Source organism: Mustela erminea, chromosome 18 (assembly GCF_009829155.1).
Source record: "Mustela erminea isolate mMusErm1 chromosome 18, mMusErm1.Pri, whole genome shotgun sequence".
Classification (NCBI taxonomy): Eukaryota; Metazoa; Chordata; class Mammalia; order Carnivora; family Mustelidae; genus Mustela; species Mustela erminea.
In genome coordinates this window covers 4,144,532-4,166,246 of record NC_045631.1, presented here as the reverse complement: position 1 = coordinate 4,166,246, position 21,715 = coordinate 4,144,532, and the positions used below count along the sequence as shown (strand labels likewise).

Genomic DNA, 21,715 nt, shown 5'->3' with positions numbered 1-21,715 from the left:
GGGTGGGGGAGGGTTCCCGTAAGGCATGAGTTGGGAGAAAAGAAGACTTGAGTGAGATCAGAAGTGGGGGAAGGACAAGAGGTGATGTGGAGGGTGAGGGGGGCAGCTCCCCGGTCACCTGGGCAGCGGTTCTGGGGAGGCGTGTGACCCCGTGGTGGCGTGGCTTGTGGGGTCAGGAGGCCACGTCTCACCTCCCTTGCTTCTCCCGAATCTGAAGCTCGGCTTCTTCCTGCCTACCCACCTGCCGTCTATGTGTCCTGGTTTTCGCCAGGACTGTCTAAAGGGAAAGCCTGTTGGGGGTTCCTCTCCAGTAGTTAAGTTTCTGCCCATGTCTCTGCCGTGGTTGCAGGCTGAGCTGGGTGCTTCTGTCCAGTTTGGGGGTGGCAGGGGTGGGCTGTGATTATGGGTACTCTTCTAAGATCTAAGAGTAGGATAGCCTTCTTTTGTCCACCTTCCTGCCCCTGGAAGTTAGACACCCCCCTTTTTTGGAAAGTGGGACCTCCCATCAGCCAAGGCTCTACGGACCACGCTCTGGAGGCTCTGGGCAGCCCAGGGCGGGGGGCAATTCATATGGGAAGGCTCGTGTGTGTGCACGTAGCCTTCTTCCAGGGTGCCCACTGACTGGGTCAGACAGCATCTCTGATTTTGGTGTGGCTTTTGATGGAGGCCTGAACCTGTGCCGGGAAGAGGGAGATGGTACTTATCACCCGGGGGCACCTGGAAAGTTCACAGGAGGGCTTCTTGGAGGTTAAAGCAGATCTGAATTGTCCAGGGACCATCAGAATATGGAGCCTGGTGCTCAGGTGGAGCCTGAGACTCTGCATTTCTAGCCAGAGGACAGCCCTGCAACAGGTGCAGGGTCTACACTGGGGGAGGATGGTGTGTAAAGTGCCCAGACCGATCAGTCACGTTCTGATGGATTGCCGGCGAGCACTGGTGGGTTCTGGTGGGGCTGGCCTGGGCTGTGGCCGTGGCAGGGAGGTTCCTGGAGAAGAAGGGATCAGCCCAGAAGACGTCCCCGGAGGGGCATTCAGGGAGTGGAGTGAGAGCCCGGGGAGGCCTCTTGGTGGAGACGGAGGTGTGCCCGGGCTGAGGGAGAGTGTGTGTTCAGGTCCCAGCGTGTGTGTGTGTGATGAACAGCTTATCTGCCAGTGGGCTCAGAACAAACCTGTGTTGCCGGGGTACCCAGGTAGCTCTGTCAGTTAAGGTCATGATCTCGGGGTCATGATCTCAGGGTCCCGGGACTCAGGTCATGATCTCGGGGTCCTGGGATCCAGCCCCTCGTTGGGCTCCCTGCTCAGCAGGGAGCCTGCTTCTCCGTCTGCCCCTCCTCCTGCTCGTTCTCTCTTTCCATCTCTCTCTCCCAAATAAATGAATAAAATCTTAAACAAACTAAAAGAACAAGTGTTGGGCATGGGGCGAGTTCCAGCTTCAGACACAGGGAACCCTGGGATGCCAGGGCAGGAGTCCGGTCCGTGGGCAGATAGAGCTCATCCGTGTGTGGCTCTGGGAATGACAGGGAAGGGGCTGACATAGGCCGGTCAGGCCAGAACTCACCAAGACATGCCTCCGTGAGAGAAAGAGGCACAGTCTGAGGCCCCGAGGCAGAATCCCAGTGTTCGGGGCTCCGTCTGCTGCCCTTGAACCCACGTCTACACTTGAACAAGACTTTGCCTCTCTTCCAAAACAGCATGTCCTTAAAAAGCAGGTGGGCTAAGAGCAGCTTCCAGAATCCTTGAGTCTTAGAAAAGAAAGAAGGAGAAACCAGAGAAAACCCTAGGAGACCATCTGGTGCAACTTCTGTATTTTTGAGATACGGACACGGAGGCCTCCCCACCGAGACAAAGTGGTTGCTCAAGATCTCCCAGCAAGACAGTGGCAGCCCTGGCCAGGCGAGCCGGCCTCCCTGCTCACATCCCGCATGATCTCTACGGAACGGTGATGGGTCCCCACTCTCGGTGATGGTGTCCCCAGCTGTCACCATCGGTCTGGTTTTCTAGGCACCAGATGCAGAGCTTCAGAAACGTCCGCTGCCTTGGGTGGGTTGGAACTGCTCCCCTTGCTCGTTCTCGGGCAAGGAGTTCAGCCTCGATTAGCCTTCATCTCCCCCCAGGGCCCGTGGCTCAGAAGCATTAAGGATGCGCTGGGCAGTCAGAGCCCTGATGGGAGTCCCTTGGAGCTCGAGCTGCCAGCACCACCCTGTCACTGAGATGAGTCTCCCTGGTAGGGACAATTGCTGCTCCTGGCTTTCTGGTGCCCAGGGACCTACTTCTAGTGGCCACCAAGCTGGGCCAGCCAGATGGCAGCCATAGGCAGGCATCAGATGCCCACCTTGGTGACCTAAGGAACTCCAGTCCTCCCTTCTTTAGAGGGGCGCCAACTCCCTGAGGACACAGCGGGGGGCACCGCCCAGGGCTCTGCAGGCAGCAGCCGAGTCACCTGGCCTTGGAGCGTGGTGACACGTTTCTGGCAGGCAGGGGCTTGGCGGGAGGTTCCAAACCTGTGATCTCACCCGAGCTGGGGACTTTCAGTTCTGTTCCTCTCCTCTGAACGTGCAGGGTCTGTTTGGAACGGAACAGAATGCTTGAGAAATTTGGGTAGGTGGGTTTTTCTTCGGGGGATTGAGAAAGTGCCAGAAACCCTTCCCTGAAGCATTGCGCGATTTCGTACCTTAATATGAAAGGGGGCTTTATCAGGATTTCCTCTTTTCCCCGTTCCCTCCACCCCCTGGCTCCTCCCCGCCCCAATACCAAGTGTTGGCAAAATTCGCTTGTTCCCTGGCTCTCTCCTCTGCAAAGGGAAATTGGAGGGGTCCTCCCCCTCCCAGGAGCTGCCTAGGGAGCACGCCTGCTGGTGAGTGGTCCTCAGTGTGTCCTTTGAAGCATTTCCAAGGGCAGGATCTCGATATCTTGACCATATATACGAGTGTAAAAATCCAGAGTGCAGGGTTGGGTTTTTGTTTTTTAAGATTTTTAAAAATTTTTATTTTATTTATTTGTCGGGGGGTTGGGGGGAGTATCAGCACAAGCAGGGGCAGAGGCAGAGGGAGAAGCAGCCTCCCCGCCGAACAAGGAGCCCGAGGTAGGACTCGATCCCAGGACTCTGGGCTCATGACCTGAGCCGAAGGCAGGTGCTTAACGGCTGAGCCACCCAGACGTCCCTCCAGGGTGTATTTTGAAATCCTTCAGGACGAAGGGAAGTGCTCACTTCACATCCACCTCCTTCTGATGGACAGGGACATCGGAGCCCTAAAGGGGCTGGGACATTGACTCTTGGCACAGAGGGGGAGAGGTCAATGTTTGGCCTCCCTGTACGGGTTTGCGGTTGTGCTCACAACGTTGCGAATCCTGGCTTAGGCATACATTTGAACAGTTTCCAAGTTTTGTTAAATTGGTTTGCTTCACTGGTGTCTCAGATGGCATAGCCCTCCCATCCGCTCCAAGTTGGTTTTGGCTGAGGAAATAGTCACTCGCTGGACTGAAAAAGTTTGGGGGACACCTTCGGGGGAGGGGGAAGGTAATGGGACATGGACAATCATGTTCATCCTCGGAGGGCTCTGTCCTTTCATGTTTATGGGGTGCTTGCTTTTGCAAGCATGTGTGGTCATTTAAATGCCTTGAAATGTCCCCTGTGGTGGTTTGGGGCCCTGTTACATGACATGACCCTCAGGTCACAGGACCCCGGTGTTGGAGGGCTGGCAGCCCCTGGTTTTATAGATGAAGGGACAGAGGCCCAGAGAGGCTCAGGGAACTTTCTGAATTATAGCTTGCTGTCTGGGAACACGGTCTCCTTATGCCCAGGCCTGTGTGCTTTCTGCCGATGCTTCCGGCGTCCTGAGGTTGGAGGTAGGATATCAGAACGGCCCACGCTGTTTTTATCTGCCGGAGAAGGGGTAGGAGGAAAGGCAGCCAACATTCCTCAAAGTTGAGAGTTGGAGTAAAACGTCTCAGTTCATCACGAGCTGGTGAGTGGATTCATTCAGGTTTTCCTGCTCAGAGGCCAGAAGCCGGGACAGGCTGGCGGGAGCTCACTGCCTCGCCCTTTATAACCTTGAAACATCAGGGCCTGACAGATATTAGAAGTGGGACCGAAGTTAGGGGCTTTCTTTGGATTCCCCAAACTTCTCTAGGCTCCAAGATATGGAAGCAGGCGCCACGTCCCATCTTCTTCCCAGAGCTGTGCTCCGTGTTCCTGAGCACCTGTGGGAACTGCCTTGCCCCACATGAGCGTGAACATGGCCATGAGGTCATCGGGCACCTGCTCTAAACCTCGGTACGGAGCAGGACTGACTGATTTGTGTCGTTTGGTCAAGCCAAGGAACGCTGGAGGGTGGGTGTCTCTCAGATCCCTGTCCTGCTCTGTGCAGATGCCAGCAGCAAAAGCACGAGCCATCTCAGATGTCTGCTGATGTCCAGAGTTCCTCATTTTGTGCCCTGTGCTCTTTGGGACCCTGTTTATCAGCCCCTCTGTCTTCTCTCTGGACGGCAGGTGCACCAGTAGTAGAAGTGTCTTTGTCCAGTGTCCATGAGATACAGGGTCTCGTGGGAACGTGTGTAAGGCCCAAATTGAAGTTATTTCCTCCAGGACGGATTCCTTCCTGCCCCCCCCCACCTCCTGCTGCTTGCCCTGCAGACACGTCAGGGCCATGGAATGGCTTCGGATGTGGTGGGGGTCCGGCCGGGTGGGGGAGGGGTGTCCAACTCATCCCTGCACTGCGGTTTTGGTGGCGACATCGTTTGTCTGTCCTCGCCCCACAGGAGAACCCGTGTTTTCCAGCTTAGCCGAGTTTCCCCGTGAGGGTCAACTTCCTGTGGCCTCACAGAGACGACGTCGTGATGGTGTTCATCAAAATTCCTGGTTAGCCAGATCACTCTGTTCCTTTTTAGGATCAGAAAAGAGAGTGTATTGTTCTGTGTCCTCTCCCTGCCCCGTCCTGAAAAACAGCCCCCAGTGAGTCGACTGGCCCCTGGGGAGGCACTGGGGGGCTTACAGATGGCTCTTCAGGGCGGCTGGGACCCTCGCCATGTCCTTTAGGAGCTAGACATGTGTGGGGACGGGGGTGTTGCTCACAGAGGGTTGGGTGATAAGCACATGGCTGGTAGGTCTGGAGGATGACAGGAGAGAGTCCCCAGGGTCCAGAAAGGTGCCTGATGCTGGCAAGCGTGAGTATGAGACTCGCTTCATGGGGCTGGAGCTGGGGAGCCTGAATGAGTCACCCTCTGGGCGCTCGTCATGGGGGCCGAGGTCTGGCATGAGTGAGTGGCAGGGGCCAGGCCCTGGGATGTGGATTACTGCTGCAAGCAGGACCCCTCCCAGCTGTGCATCCTGAGTGGGAGACCCAAGGACACAGGGGTGGTGGTGCAAGAGTCCTGGGGATGTTTGCATTTGAGTCCTGGGGATAATTGCATTTGAGTGATTGAAGCCCGATTTGGAAAGTTCCTTTAAGGGACCCAAAGAAGCCAAACCAAAGGTGATCTGTCCAAGAGCAGTCTGAATACACACGTGAAGTGTTCCGGCAAACCCTGTGATGCGTCGGTCCCATGTACCGAGGAACCTTGCGCTTGGAGGAGTGGAAGGAAGAAAAGCATCCTGCCTGCTTGCTTTGGCTTCTTGTTGGGAAAAGCTGGAGGTGGGCCTTCCGTGCCTGATCCCGCCTTCATGCGGGGGGTCCAACCAGAGTGGCCCAAGGGGCACAGAGATGCTCAGGTCAGGATTCCCTGTGGAAGCTGATTGCCCGTGGGAGCCAGCGAGAGGTGGCTGAGAAGTCAGACTCACAGCACCCCAATCCAAGAAAGGTCTGTGGTCCCCGAGGACCCTTCCCTTCTGTCACAGCCCCTCTGGCTAGAAACCTGTCATTCCCCAGGAAAGCGGTGAGAGCAGATACTTGACGCCTGGGGTCGGGAGCAAATGAGCGAGGCCATCGGGACGGAGACAAGAGGAGCAGCCCCTTTTCAGGGCAGGACCAGAGGTGTTCTGATTTCATTTCCCTTAGGTGCCTGGGCTCTACTTTGTTCTGCCTCGTAATCTTTTCTAGTAGTGTCGGAATTTGTGGTCCAAGCTCTTCCCTTGTTTTATACCATATAGGGAGAATGTTTTATATTTTTCTTGCAATAAAAAATATATTTTTCTTATAATTTTCCTTGTTTTGTACCATATATGTGTACAGAACGTATACAGAGTCTGTAACTAGATTGGTGACGATGATTTGCATATCTTTAAAGCTGCTTTTGGTGGTCAGCCTGGGACATTTTTGCTTTAGTCCTTCACCTTTATTTGTCGGCTCTCCAGCAGCTGTGGCGCATCTTCTAAGCACTTCTGAGGAGGACACACAGGTTCCCCCGGACCCATGGTCTGCAGACCTATATTCCCCAAACCACTGTCCACAGAGGAACGCCTTTCCTTCCCTCCTTCCTTCCTTCCTGTTATTTGAAAGAGAGAGATAGCAAGAGATCGAGCACGAGCAGAGGGAGAAGCAGCCTTGATGCCGGACTCGATCTCAGGACCCCCAAGACCACGACCCAAGCCAAAGGCAGACGCTCACTGACTGAACCACCCAAGTGCCCCAAGGAACGGCCACATAAAAGGGTCTTGGCTTTTCCCCGTGACAGTCCAGAAGCATCTTTTGAAATGCAGTTACAGAGAAGCCTGTGACCAGCTGTCATTTTTTTGCTCATTTACTGGGGACACCCTTCTCCCACATAAAACCATTACGGGACTTTCTCCTTACCTTTACTGTGTAAATACATTGTTCATGGTGTGCCTGCCATCGACTTATAAAATCCATTTTGTGTGCAGCAGCGTGGGACCTACCATGCTGCTCGTACGTGTTTTCTTTTAGCTGAAGACAATCCCCCCCCCCGCCCCCCACGCCGTCCCCATCAACCATGGTCTATCATTTCTTTTCTCTTCTTCAGGAGCACCGAGCATCTGTATCTTGCCTTGTTCTTCTGGCCCTCTGTTTTCATTTTTTTCTGTGTATTTCCTTTGCATTCCAGGAAAAATTCTTGCATTGACTTTGTACGCAATGAAAGCTTTTCCTTTTTATTTTTTCTTTCTGCGAGACCAGTTCCACATTCTGTGGCAACCGACGTGGATGTTCCTGTTGCTACCTCGTAAATATCCCTACAAGTTTTGCTTATTTCCTGTCCCCTTTTTTATAGCATTTGTTTCCTTTTGCCAGGCTACTCGCCTCATTTGCATTAGTTTGTCCAATCCTTATGGTTTTTTTTTTTTTTTTTCTCTTGTATCATAAATGCTCTGTCTTCCTGCCTTCTATTGAGGTTGCTAAACACTTTCCTGGAATTTTCCGTCTGGATACCATATGAGGTCATGGTTAGAAGTTTTGTGCCTCCCGGGAGGCTTCTGGATACTGTTCCTCGATTTATTTTCTGCAGTGAAAGAAACTATGTTATCTTGTCTTCCCCCGCCTCCCTGTACTCAAGGTTGAATAGTCCATTCATCGGCATCCATTAAGAGCTGGGATCTGTTACAGGTGGGGCGCGCGTTGCTTGGGCTGTCATTCTGTCTGCTTGTTTGGGAGAAAGCCTCAGATCTGTCTGGAGCCCGTTTCTAATGATTCCAAGTTTCCGTTGGTCCCTGCATCCCTCTATCCAGTGTTCCGGACACTGTGCCGAGACTAATGGTAGGGACAGCATGGACGTGACCGTGTCTTCCTGAACCTTCCAGCCCGTTTCTCTGTTGTGTGGTCTCTCCTCCTTCTCCTCCCACCGGCCAGGTCTCTCCATCTCTCCCCCTTAAAAGAACATGAAGACGTTGTGTGGGTCCATCCTCTCCCCACCAGCCTAGAAAACTACCTGTGAGGACTTCATTTCCCAGGGTGCACTGAGCCATCGCCGGGTCCCTTACTTCCTCCACAGCTCTGCTACCTGAGTCACTCTCTGACGGGATAGGAAGGCGGCCAGAGTTGGAGAGAACCCTACTGCCTCACCTCTCAGACAGAGGAAAGGTGCCCCACACTCTGAGAGGTGCAGATCCTGAGGCTGGTGGATCACCCTAAGAACTTGGTCCCTGCTTCCTGCTTTGTGTCTTAACCCATGGGCAGGGGAGATGACCTTGCCCTTGGTGGCCGTTCCCAGCTTTGTGTCGGAGTCTCTCCACCCAGAACAGGTGCCCAGCTGCAAGGTGTGGAACAGATGTGACTCTCCAGTCACCTGGCACAGCTGGGTGGCTCGCTCGCAGCCCCTGTTACTACTGCTAACTGGCTGATGGCATTGAGGAACAGTGAGGTCAGCCCTGGCCTCTGGGTCCTGGACTGCTCAGGCAGCCCCAGTTCCAAAGCTGTTCCTGGGGACTGATGCCTCCCAGTCCCACCTGGCCATGCCTGGCTGCTTCTGGGGGGTCCTGGCCGGCTGTGCATTTGGGAAGAGAGAACTTGCTGGAGAGTTCTTTGTGGAGGAGCCTTCAAGCAGTGCCAATCACGGCACCGGGCTCATTAGCAGTCATTGCCATGGCAACGGGTCTGCCAGAAAGCGGCTCGTTAGGCTGACAACTTCAGAGATGTTATATATAGATCTGGGTGTGGGGGGAGTGGGGGTGTGGGGCCCTGTGGATATGCCTTTCTCCGGAGTTCCTATTGCTTCTGGGCTTGGGGTGTGAGAAGACGCAGAATGGGGGTACCTTAAACTCGCTGATTTGGCTGCTAAAGGGAGTGACGACCACCCGTGACCATCTCAAGTCGCATTTGCTCGCATCTGCAGAAGGTAAGAGTCAGGTGTTCCCAGAAGCCTCCTGAGGGGGAAGGAGTCCCGGGCTGAACTTGATGAGGGGAGGAGGCTGTGGGGGGCTGAGTGTGGGGGTTGGTACTCCAGAGACTGGATCGAATCCCTCTTAAAAGACATCTCCTTTGAAGGGCTTGGGGATGGCACCCTTTTCCTTAATAAAGTAGCCATGCAGCTAAGCACTGTCTTTTTATAAATTGTGCTTATTAAAATTTTATGTTCCCAGTTTTGATTTCAGAAGCACGCTTTCTCTCGAGTGCTTTCTCCAAAGCTTCCTGCCAGCCTGTTCTGAGTTCAGTGGGCACGAGGCTCCCCTAGGATGCACGTTGAAAGGCAGCTTCCCGGGCTCCAGGTTGACCTGGTGTTGGGAGCAGGGCCCCAGAATCTGCATTTTTTAATGCACATCCCAGGGGACCGGCACAGGGTTCCAGGGACCACACTTTGAGAAACACTGCTCTAAGCGAGGAGGGGATTTTGTCTTCAATCCCTGGGTGACTTTCCTTTGCTTGCCTGCTCTTTTTTCCTTCGCCGGGGAGGACCAGTAGCCATCACAAAGAGGAAAATTTCGTTGGTGGTGCTGTTTTAAATAAGGAGGCAAGGAAGTTAGCCGGGAACGTGACTGCTTGGGTGTGGGTGGTGGTATTTCTGTTCATCTCCCGGGAGGGCATATGCTCATTTGGAGACTGTGAGACGGGCAGGAGAAGCAGGCCTGAGTCTTCACCCACCTTGGTGGGAGCTGGGGTCAGAAGATCCAGGTGAAACAAAGCCTCCCTTGGCTAGCTGGGGAGAGATCGATAGAGGGTAGTCAGGATGTAGGTAACTGGACAGAAGTCTCTAGGGCAAGGGGAGGATTTCAAAGTTCGGGCTGATCATTTGTTTAGCTGTGCAGCGTTGGATGAGTTATTACATTCTCTGAGCCCCAGATTCCTCGTTTCAAAATGGGAACATGGCAGGTTTCAGTTGTCAGAACTAGAGATAAGTGTGTAAAGCATCTGACCCAGTCCTTGGAGCCCATCAACATTTGGTGCTTGATAAAAGTCATTATCGATGGATGCATATGGGATCTGAGCTCGTGTGTTTCTTGATTACCGGCTAGATTAGGGCTCTGAGTCATCTAGAAGCCTCCTGATACTCTATAGGAAATAGGGTGAAGGTGTACATGAACGCATGACTCCATTTTGCAGGGCAGGAGATCCACAGTTATCTTCAGATCCTCAGAGGATGGGTCTCCATAAACAGTTGAGTAGGTTGTTGACTGAACAAGGGGACCCAGGGGAGGCTGAAATCCAGCCTGGCAGTCAGGGCGATGGCCCATCTGGAGGAAGAGACAACGTTTTATGATTCCCACAAAGCTGTGATGTGCATGAGGTTAGAATTTCTAAGTTGGAGGAAACTACCTTCACCCTCCTACCCTCACTCCCACTCCCTTGGATCTTGCTCATTGTCAGTAGGGGAGAAGCCACTGGACTAGGGAAGGGAAGGGAAGGGTTTAACTTGAAGGAAGCAAATTAGGAGAGAAAGTTTGACAGAGACCTTAATTATTGGGTCGTTATTCACGCGCATTGTCTTGATGGCTGGGGGGGCAGCTCTCCCAGGAGGCCAGTCCCCCCATGACCACAAGCGATGAGGTCATGTGGGTGCTTTGTGCCTTTTCAGGGAGAGAGCCTGCTGCATGTGGAGAGTCTGCTCCCTTGCAGCTTAAAAACGATGTTTTTTAAAAAGTTGTGAAATACACATGACATAAAATATATCACGAGTGATATTTATACACTCATACTATGGTGCAACATTTATATCGACCCCAAAGAGGAACCCCTGGACCCGTCCTTCCCTCCCCCCCGCCCCAACCCCTGGCAACCCCACTCATCTGCTTTCTGTTTCTGTGGATTTCCCTCTTCCGGGCATTTCGTATAAATGGAATCGTATGCATGGCTTCAAGGCTCATTCACGTGGTAGCGTGGAGCAGAGCCTCCTTCCTTTCCACAACTGGGTATTTCTCTGGACACACAGTGTTTTGTTGACCCCCTCATCAGTTGATGGACCCCTGGGTTGTGTCTGCCTTTTGGTCCTTATGGATAGCGCTGCTGCAAACGTGGATTCACAAGTGTTTCAGTGCCGTTTTCAGTTCTTTGGGGTATGTTCCCAGGGGTCTCTGCATCTTTCCACTCCGGATGTGTCTCAGGCCACCAACTAGGGGAACTTCTTTCTGGGTGAGAACAAAGGTAAGGGAACTGTGGCGGCCTCGGAGGATGGGGACAGAGCACAGACAGGTGACAGGCAGAGCAAGGAGCCGGGGTCCTGCTGGAGGGGTATAAGGGGACGGCCTTGGGTGCATTAGCCAAATTAGGAAGTAGGCGTTGGCCCTAGTGCGGGGGGGGGGGGGTCCCCCTCTCTTCCAGCACCACTTGGCCCTTCCTGGCTCAGTAGCAGAGATCCCTCCCCCGCAGCCACCTTCAGGAGGGTTGGGCTTGGTGGGTCCAGCATTTCCTAGATGGGCGAGACCTCAGGGTAGGTGGTCACAGTGCCTCCTTGGTCATCAGTGTCCTCCCATGCAAACCAGAGCTTGTTCTGAGCCCCCAGAGTTACATAAAACCCCTAGAGTGATTTTCAAGAGGAAAGCACCATGGAGACGGGGCAGGTGTCCCTGTTTGCTCTGTCCCAGGTGGGGCGTGGAGGGTCGGAAGTTCAGTCCGGTCCCTCAACCAGCCCTGCTTGGATGGTGGTCTCCCTGCCCCCTACCCAGGTTTCTCTGCAGATCCAACTGGTCAACCTCCGAACGCGTTCCCTCCGCAGCAGGTGTGTGCTTGCCAGCTGAGTTGCAGAGTTTTGGAAACAGAGGCCTGGGGAGAAGTGGCAGTTACTAGTGACATTTCAAGCGTGGTGGAGCAGGCTGGGGTGCGGGGCCCCTGACCTTCCCTTCTCAGGGGGCAGAGGCTATATGAAGCCTCGTCTCGCTGGGCTCTTAAACACACCCCCTCCCGCTGTCATGGAGCGTTCCTGGTGACAGGCACCCTCCTAGGAGCCTTCCCCAACAGGGTTCCTGTCCTCCTCCTCCTCTGGATAAAGGCAGTCGGCTGAGTCACTTTCCTATCCTGTGTCCGCTCAGGGGCTGAGTCAGTATTGAGGCCCAGGCCGGAGGGCTGTTTCCACGGTGCTCCTGGGTCCCTCTCCTCTCTGCACCCTATTTCCGGCTGTGTCGGTATCCGGCCCTTGCTTCCTATCCTTTAAGGATGACCCGTTTCCTCCCCGGCTGCTGGGAGAAGCACCAAACGTAGCCTTCCCATCTTGGATGCTCGAAGACGTTGACTCTAGCAGAGCGGCCCGGCATGGTGCCCTCTGGTTCTAGAATATTCGTCTCTTAACTTAAACCTCCTAAGCTCCCTATTCGTGTGTGACCCCCCCAGCCCCACTCAGCCAAGATACACCTCTCCTGTGTGTGGGATACTTCCTACGTGCACGCACACTACTCATCGAGAGACTGTGTGCGTGCAGTATTTGGACCACCTTGCAATCCGGGAGACGCCAGAGCAGGTGTCTGGAGGCCCAGCTGGACACACACTCGGGTGTGGGTTTGGGCTCAGCACACGTGCTCTGTTGGTGAGATCTCCTGGTTGGCGTCCAGTGCCCAGTAGTCGAAAGACCACCTTCCACACTGATACTGCGGGTTAACAGCCGTGAACCAGGTTGGCCACGGGGAGGCCGTGGTTCCCCAGGGTCCCGGGAGCATCTAGGAGGGACCCGATCCCTGGTGAGGCTGTGCCACAGGCCAAAGTAGCTGGTTTTGCAACTTCGGACAACAGGAGGGCAGGGCGGGCGGAGAGCCGCTGTCCCTACTGCTTGCTTCGAATGTTTAGCTGGTTTTCCTAAGTAGCTGTCCTCAGGGACCACAAGTGCCTTGGTGGGCAGGACAGAGAGGGGCTGAGGACACGGGCACGCTGAGAAGCGGATTCGTTTTTAATGCATCTGAACAGAGCCCAGCTTTGCTGAGAAATTCACGGCCCCTCTCCCTGCGTGGTTGAATCTACTTAACTATCTTCAGAAGGCACAGCCGCCGCGTGGACTAATTTGGACCCTCTTTCCTTATTTTTAAATGTTCTTTAGCTCGCCGCTTATTTTTGTTGTTTGAGGGACATTGAGATGCAAGAGAGAAGTAAAAAAGAGAGGAGAAAAATTTGCTCTTCCTGTCACCGCCGGAAGTCACCTCTCTTGGATCTTGGGTTCACCTGCTTTCTCTCTCTTATGTATATATATTTTTTCTCTGATTTGTATTTTTAAGAATACATTTCTCGGGCCATCTGGGTGGCTCAGTGGGTTAAAGCCTCTGCCTTCGGCTCGGGTCATGATCTCAGGGTCCTGGGATCGAGCCCCGCATCGGGCTCTCTGCTCTGTGGGGAGCCTGCTTCCTGCCCCCACCCCCGCTGCCTGCCTCTCTGCCTACTCATGATCTCTGTCTGTCAAATAAATAAATAAAATATTTTATGAGAAAAAAAGAAGAAGAAGAGTACTGTTCTCTATGGGCAAAAGATGAAATCAGGGCACCCGAGTGGCTCAGATGGTTAAGCATCTGCCTTCGGCTCAGGTCATGATCTCAGGGTCCTGGGATCGAGCCCTGCATCGGGCTCCCTGCTCAGCCAGGAGATTGCGTCTCCCTCTCCCTCAGCCCCTGGCTTCTAATCATGTGCTCTTGCTCTCTCTCTCTCTCTCTCTCTCTCTTTCAAATAAATAAATAAAAATCTTTAAGGGAAAAAAAAAGATTAAACCACACATAAGTGCACAAAGTACCCATGGTGGAAAGGGAGCGGTGGTTTGGCCATGGGTCCTGGTTCCCTCCAGATCCCCCTGAGAGATTTGGACACTGGACCAGAAAAGCCCCATTGAGCCCTTCTTTGGTTCTTGGCGTGGTTATGGAAGGCTTTAGATCTCGCTCTAAAGAGACTTGCTGAGGGTGCCTGGGTGGCTCCGTGGGTTAAGCGACTGCCTTCGGCTCAGGTCGTGATCCTGGAGTCCCAGGATCGAGTCCTGCTCCATGGGGCGTCTGCTTCTCCCTCTAACTCTCCCTCTCATGCACTCTCTCTCTCATCAATCAAATAAATAAATAAAATCTTAAAGAAAAAAAAAGAAACTGGCTGAGACTTGTGCTAAGTTCTGGTGGGTTCGCCCAGGCCCAGCAGGCCCTGGGCCTCGTCTGCTGCTGTCCGTGGTGGTCCTGGGGCTCCAGGCTTTGGATTCCACAGTGGGCATGCACAGAAGACCGGGGTCCCTGCAGCCCACACAGCCCACCCAGCGAGTGCCGTGCAGGGGGCTTTCCGGGGAGAAGGTCCAGCTCTGCTCACTGTCCTCTTTGGGAAGCTGTCCCTTCCGCAATGGCACGCTTGGGCAAGCCCTCCAATCCCACGTGTGTGGTCTGTGACCTCCTGCCCCCCAGGGAGGCCAGCGGGCCACCTCCTGTCCCCCCATCTTCCCGTCCCCCGAGCATCAGCTCTTCCAAAGTGACTTCACCTGCCTCCGACTTCCTGGTCCCAAACTGGTTGAAACCGCAGTCGCCGAAATGTCGGGCACGTGTGACCTTTCCTTTCGTCTTCCACAGAAGCCTGGAATGGTACCCCCTCCGCCCGGAGAGGAGAGCCACATTGTCATCCTTCCACCTGGCTGGCAGAGCTACTTGTCTCCCCAGGGCCGGCGCTACTATGTCAACACGGCCACCAATGGTGAGTCCTCGCGCTGGGGAGCATGTTACACGGGTCCCCACGTTCCTCTGTCCCTCTGACCTCTCCCAGCGGCTAGTCGTTTGCCTCGGAAACCGGCCTCGGAGGCTGTGGTGGGTTCGGGCTTTCCCCTGCCGTGCTGGGTGGTGGGGATCCGCGGTGGCTCGGGAAGCCCACCCCTCCGGGTTGGGGGTCCTCCCCGGAAAGTGACCCGCCACCCCGGGCATCTCTGTTGAACCCAACCTCGTGGTCTAGGGCTGTTTTCCGCTCCGGGATCTCAAAAGGTTTCTCTAGTGAACAGCGGGTTCGAGTCAAGTCAAGCAGGTTTAGCTACTGTGGGATTATCCGGAACATGGAATGTACTAATGAGAGAAGCTCCCGGAAGACGGTCACAAATGAGGGGTTTCCCTAACTTCAGCACGCATCGCTTCCTTTTCCCCAGAGTAGCTCACTGGCTGGCATTTCTCGGAAGGTTCTTTGGGAAACGCTGGGGCTGCTCAGGGATATTTGTTCTAATAGATAACGCAGGACCCTTGTGCATTTCTGAGTTGAGTTAGGACGCCACCTCCCTGTCCCCAGGGATTGTGGGCTTCCAGGGCCTTCCTGGGGGCTCCAGGACCCCAACAGGTGGGCTCTCGAGCGGTCTGCGAGAAGGCTGGAGAAGGTGTATAGAAGAAGGAGTGGCGTGTTCTCTATCAAGGTGGTCTCGGGGAGAGCAGTGCCCACGTAGCTAAGAGAGCTCTGTCCTTGACCGCCCTGCCTCCTGGAGGATGGAAACACTGAAGGTTCGATGGGGGTGGGGGGGGGGTCACAGATCTGTGTGTCGAGGCAGGATGTGAAATACAATCCCATTCCCGGGTTGACTCAGCCTCGGCCCCCTTACTTCCCTTGTCGACACCCACCTGACTTAACGGTCACCTCCGCCTACCCAGGGGGACCCTAAATGGGGCTGATAATGACAGGCCTGCACCCTGGGAGTGTCCTGGTACCTGGAGGGCCAGCTGCTCTTTAGCGGGAATGGCCCAGAAAGCAGCCTGCAGCTGCCCCCTCGGGGTGGCTGGCTCGTTCCTGTCCCCCCGGGCTCGAGGGGCGTGTTCCTGCCAAAGAGGTGACTGGGGTTTCTAGGAAAAGGGAAGTGCGACTATTTCTGGTCATTCGCATCTTAAACTTCCTCAAAACAAAAACACAAGTAGCTTTGCATGGTTACCGGACTTTGAAGTTTCGGAGGCAGAGTGTCTATAGGCACAGCTCCCATCTGTGAAATGCAGAAATTGGACCATATGATCCTGAGATCAGCAAGGCTTTGGGCCCCTTCTCGTCCGGAATTAGCCACTCTGTTGCAAAGGGGCTGGAGGTGGGGGAGTGGTAAAGGAGGCTTTCTAAAATCTGCGTTTTTGTCTTTATTTTATTTTTTTAATTAGAGAATGGTACATTCTTGGTTAAAAAAAACTCAATGTGTACGAAAAAAAAGTAAAAACCCCTGGTTTTGTATGTTACAAAGCATTGTTCTTTTGATTCTTTTTCAAGGACTTTTTTTTTAAGATTTTATTTATTTATTTGAGAGACCATGGGGGGGGCAGGGGGAGAACATGTCAGGGAAGGGAGGGGGAGAGGCAGAGGGAGAAGCAGACTTCTTGTTGTGCAGAGAGCCCAACTACAGGGCTGGATCCCAGGACCCTGGGACCGTGACCTGAGCCGAAGGCAGAAGCAAACCGACTGAGCCGCCTGGGCACCCCCCTCTTTTTCAAGCACTTAAGACGATCTTAATTCAGGAGTTCACGGGCTATATGGTAAGCAGGGAGTGGGGGGGGTGCAGAGGGGCCCTCAAGCTACTGACTCCTACTCTGGGATCTCGGTTATCTCTGGTAGGACTGGCCCTCCTTTCACTTCCCCACCTTCTCCGATACGCTCACAGTCATCCTGGCTGGCTCCCTTGGTCCTATATTCTAGATATAGGGAACTTTGATTCACTTATTGATTCATCCTTATCTGTTGGATTGATTGACTCATTCATTCAACAGACACTTACTGGGCCTCACCCAAGTCCTGGGTAGACTTTTGGATGCTGGGGATATTGTAATAATGATAGAGAAGCGTCCTTTCCCTCAAAGAGCTTATCTTCCTCACTTTGGAAGTAGATTTTAAATGAGTATGTATTTGATTACCCTTATGAGTGGGGTTGTGAAGGAGAAGTCTTGGGTGTTTGGAGAGTGTGTCTCTGGAAAACTCCAGGAGGTCAAGGAAGGCTTCTTGGAGGAGGGGACACCCTGCAGCTAAGATGGGGAGACCCGAGGAAGGGGTTGGGGATGGGAAATGCCTTTCCGAAGCCAGTCAGTGCTAGGAAGGATTGTGCAGACCCCAAATATGAAAGATTTTGTTCCTTAGCCTAAGGGCTATCTTTCTGACTTTCCCCTAGATGGCTTTCTTAGACCCGTTTTGCATGGCTGCGGGCTGCTGTTTACATTTTTGGACCTGACCCCCTTTGGGAAGGGAAGTGCCTATTAGAGCAGGTGCTTGCTGTCCTCCTGCTGTGCCTCTGTGACCTCCTGACTCCTGGGGTCATATGCATATGTGTCTGCCTGGCCAGGCTAGCCATACCCACCTTCCTTTCCACTCCACCTCTGGGGCCTCCCCTGCCCTGTGACCCAGGCCAAGGCCGTGCACCCTGCTCCAGCTGCCACGAATCACTCCTCTCCGTCTTCCTGTCTGCCTCCCTCTCTTCCAGATGCTTCTCATGTCCCTTAATCCCTGGTCTCTTCACAGAGCGCTTGGGTACCGTTAATGTTCTGTCCCCGTTTCTGCGCCACATACAAATATAACTAGTTTAAAGCCCAGGTTACACTTGTAGTACCTTGCTCTGGCTAATCTGCTTATTTTTAGATCCGTTTGGGATTTTTTGGATGGGGATGGTCTCAGTGCTGGCCGCTGTGTGGGGCTGTAGGGGCACAAAGTCAAATGGGAGTCTGGCTTGGTGTTGGAACACTGTCGTCAGGGAGGAGTCTGAGAAACCCAGATGCCAACAAGCATTGCGGGTGTTAGTGTGGACATCTGGGGGCTCGAAGAAGAGGGTCAGCAGCTTTACTGTGTGTCAGACACATCTTTGAAGAGGGGACCTGGACTCAGGGATTCCACATAGAGTTTCCTGTGCAGCAAAGGCGAGACAGCAAGGGAACAGTGACATGGTCGGCATGAGCAAGGAGCAAAACGGTGAGAGGGAGTTAGAGATCTGACCCACGGGTGACCCCAGGAGGTACTCTAAGAAGCTGAGACTTTGTCCTCTGGGCAGTGGAAAGCTCTGAAAGGAATCAAAGTAGTGGCCTGACATGAGCAAAATACTGTGGCAAGATTGCTTTTGCAGCAGAGTGAAGGATTTAGGGACTGGTAAGCATAGGCTGGGCAGATGAAATGAGAAGAGAAGTAATGAGGTCAGCTCCTCATGCACAGCTGTGGCTCGGAGGAGGGGATGGAGTCTGTCAGACAGGGGACGGTGGGTCGGGGAAGGAGAATGCTCAGGCTCTCCTGAGCTTTCTGCTTTGTGTGAGGGAGCCCCACGCTGAGAGCCAGGGACGTGAGGGAGGAAGAGTTTGGAGGTGGCGAGATGGATCCGTGTTGCATGTGTGGTTCCTTGGAGGATATTCAGGGAGAGATGGCCAGCCTTGCTTGGACCAGATGTCTATGACTCAGGGGACACCTGAGCTAGAGATGAGAATCTGGGGAGTCCTGTGGGTGCCTGGCTTGGCACACAGAGAGCAGAATGGATTTCACCCCTATTTGCCCCCTTGGCCTGGCACCATTGTGCAGTGACCAACCTATACAACCACACATGACAGCCCAGCGGAGAAACAAGGCCTTGAAACGCAGGAGATCACCCATGACGATCATGCAGGAGAGAGCCCTGCAGAAAAGCGTTTAAAGAAGGGGTGAAGGAGACTTTGAAATAATTGTCAGAGATAAGAATCCAGAAGTAAGGCAATATCACCAAAGGCAGAGGAGAAAAGATTAAATAGTGTTCAGCCAGATGGTTAACAGGAAGTTCCAGTGGTTAAGTTAATGCAATAGTGCTGTTTTTGTGTAAACTCAGCAAGGCCATCAAAGCAAGAGAGACTCTGGGAAGTCCCCAACTCTCCTTATCTCCCCATAGTTATATCCCTCCAGGGTGTTTTGTCATGCAAGGGGACCATGAGCTTGGGGCCCAGGAGCCCCAGGAGTTCTGGTATCAGGACAGGCTTGTGCTATATTCCTACCAAAACTTGGCTATTGCCAAAAATGGGTTTGTGTCTAGTTTCTGGATATTGAGCTATGGCTAATATCCTACCGTTTTCAGGAACCTAAGTTAGTGTTAAGGGGGGACCTCTTATTTGCACAATAGGTAATTGCATTTCAAGAGATGGTGCTTAGTGTTGTTTAGTTCCATTGATAACTGGAAGGCCAGAAATGCACATGTGATCACTTAGCGGTGAAATGATCATAGGTATTCAGGTCCTCTTTTTGGAGAGATGCTGACTTTAGATACCGCTTAGGATTTATTTTATTTATTTATTTATTTATTTTTAAGATTTCATTTGAAAGAAAGAGAGAGAGAGATTCAACACAAGTTGGGGAGCGGAAGAGGGAGAAGCAGGCTCCCTGCTAAGCAAGGAGCCAGATGTGGGACTTGATCTCAGGACACTGGGATCATGACCTGAGCGGAAGGCAGATGCTTAACTGACTGAGCCACCCAGGTGCCCCTAGGATATATTTTACCATTTGGACGTTGAAGGGGTATTTCAAGCCAGTAATGAAGGCCAAGGTTAGTTTTGTGTAATGTATGAGTCATATTTTATCCCTTATGTATTAGTTTTTGTACACTTTAAATCCAGTAGCTTCATTTATTTATATTTTTCATTTCTAAAGGAAGAAGATCACTTGAGGGGGATGTCTTAGCTCTGTTTCTCTAGAAAGCAGAGCCTGAGGCAAGGATTAAGCATTAATACTTTATTTAGGCTGTATAAGCCCAGAGCAGTGAGAGTGGGTGAGAGACGGAGAATGTCACATGATGCTGGCTAGTGTTAATAGTGAACTGCAGAGAGCTCCAACAGGTCTGTGTGGGTCACACCTAGCAAGTGTGCTCACTTCTCTGGAAGGGTTACAGAGAAGAGCCATGCCTTTGAGTAGGCCATGGGAGAGCCGACATGTCTGATCTGCTCACCTCCCTCTCACCTCCCTTTCACCTCTCACCTCCCTTTGACCAAGCCCCTCCCACTTGGAGAGCGATTTCTTCTACCCTTTTGGGTTTTATCATCTGGCCCCCAGAAAGCCTGACTCCAGCAACCCAGAGTGATGCTCCATCCAAGCCCAGGTTGGATGGAGGATGAGTGAGACATCAACCAAAATATAAGGACGCAGTTGATGGAAACATGAGAAGGAGCACAAGGTTTTGTCCCAGTGCGTGGATTCCTAAAGCACTCTGTTTGTGGTGTATGTGTAACTCTTGTTGTGTCAAATTGTGATGACTCAAGTGTTTACAGAGTTTCAATGGCCAATGACTTTTACTCCTAGGGAGGACCTTCCAAGTCATCCCACATAGGGGTCAGCAAACTAGGGCCCTAGGATCAAATTCAGCTCACCACCAATTTTTGTCAGTAATGTTTTATTGAACACAGCCATGGGGCCAAATTCATCCTGCAACCTATTTTTGTCAATAAAGTTTTATTGAGCACGGCCATGCTCTTTTGTTTGTCTGTTGTCTAAGGCTGCTTTCTCACTATGATGGCAGAGTAGAGACAAGACAAGGTGGTCACAAAGCCAGAGTATTTACTGTCTGGCCCTTGAAAGGAAAAGTTGGATGATCTCTGGTTTAACAATTAGAGGAAGTGGAGTGCTGACCCTTCCCCCCTACGACATGGTACAGGATCTTAATCCAAGTTACCTGGCTTATTTATAGACTAGGCTATGCCTGGAACCCATCTTTCTATACTTTTTTTTTTTTTCATTGCCTCAGTATTCAGGAGAATGGGCATAGGGGAATTTGCAATAAGAATAACTAAATTCACGAATTAGCAGGGAAAAAAAAACCCAAATGACATTTATTTTTAAGGAAAACACAAATATCTTCTTAGACCCTCAACTGAAACCCAGGGGAACTGGCAGCTGTTTTTCAGCACTTCTGATAAAGCGTCCATATGTATGTATAAAGGTTTTATTAATGTTTATGAATGAAGCTTGGAGGAGTACACTAGGATTTCGCTTTTGAAGTCATTTGCCAAATAGCCAGTCCTTCTCTTGATTTCTTGTTTTAATTTTTCTTTAAACGAGTGGATTTCCATTTAACTTTATTACACCAGGAGCTAATGTGAGTTGCTGGGTAAGTTTTCCAGTAGAACACTTTCTAAAGCATTCTTCGAGCTTTTCTTTATTCCAAATAATTGGATACTTTTCCAGCTCCCTGGATAGAACGGCCCTAGTAATTCCCTGTTGATAAAGGTTGCCCTGAGAAACTTCTACGCTCAGAAGCATCTCTCTGGTTTTTTCTGCCCATCTGTGTTGAACAAATGTGAGACAAGAAAGATGCTTTTGTTTGGCACAGTTAGTTGATCGAGGTAGCTCGGCATACGTGTATGTGTGTGTGTATGTGTGTGTGTGTGTGTGTGTGTTCGTATGTGTTTCTTATTTTGGCTTTATTAATTTTTATTTAACAGACTCTGGTGCAAAGCTGTTAGACCTCCATGCTTACTATTCATCTGCTTCTATGTGGGCTTCGTTGTTTTCTTGCAGAGAATCCATTTTAATTTGCAACGTTAAGGTCACACTTACGTGCACCCCACATTCCTCGTACCTCCGCTGTTCTCAAAACTGGCAATCTGTTGGAATTTTCGCGGATGCCGCAGGAGTCATGCATGTTGGCAGTACACGGAAGACCCATTAAAAATAAAAAAAGACCAAGGAGACAAAAGGAATTTATTGTTTGTTGTATTCTCGGAAGTTGAGTTACTCTGAAAAGGCTACTTACCGATCGACAGTGTAGACTGTTTGGTGGGGTCGCCAGTGAGCAGCAAATCGTTCAGATACGGACGTGGAGCTAGAAGGGAAAGTGTGGGTTGGACCCAGCAATTCCACTCCTAGATACGTACCCAAGAGAATTTTAAACCGGCACACGAAAACCTATACGTGAATGTTTGTAGTGATGTTCTTCGTGCTGTCCAGAAACAACCCAAGTGTCTATCGCATCATAAGTAGATGAACAAAAATACGCTGGACACTACAGTGGGAGATCACTGAGGCATAAAGAGGAGC

General features: G+C 52.1%; 1 protein-coding gene across 6 annotated transcripts in view; it reads left to right on the top strand.

The window, feature by feature from the left end:
- The window catches only part of GAS7 (growth arrest specific 7), a 198,585-nt gene that overhangs the window by 101,528 nt on the left and 75,342 nt on the right, over positions 1-21,715 (top strand). For 5 of the 6 annotated variants that reach the window (XM_032319625.1, XM_032319624.1, XM_032319628.1 and 2 more), the window contains exon 2: positions 14,326-14,446. In XM_032319625.1, coding sequence (XP_032175516.1) covers positions 14,326-14,446 — 121 coding nt within the window. Of the gene's footprint in view, positions 1-8,582; positions 8,721-14,325; positions 14,447-21,715 lie in introns of those variants that run through there. The other variant, XM_032319627.1, reaches the window with a different exon arrangement.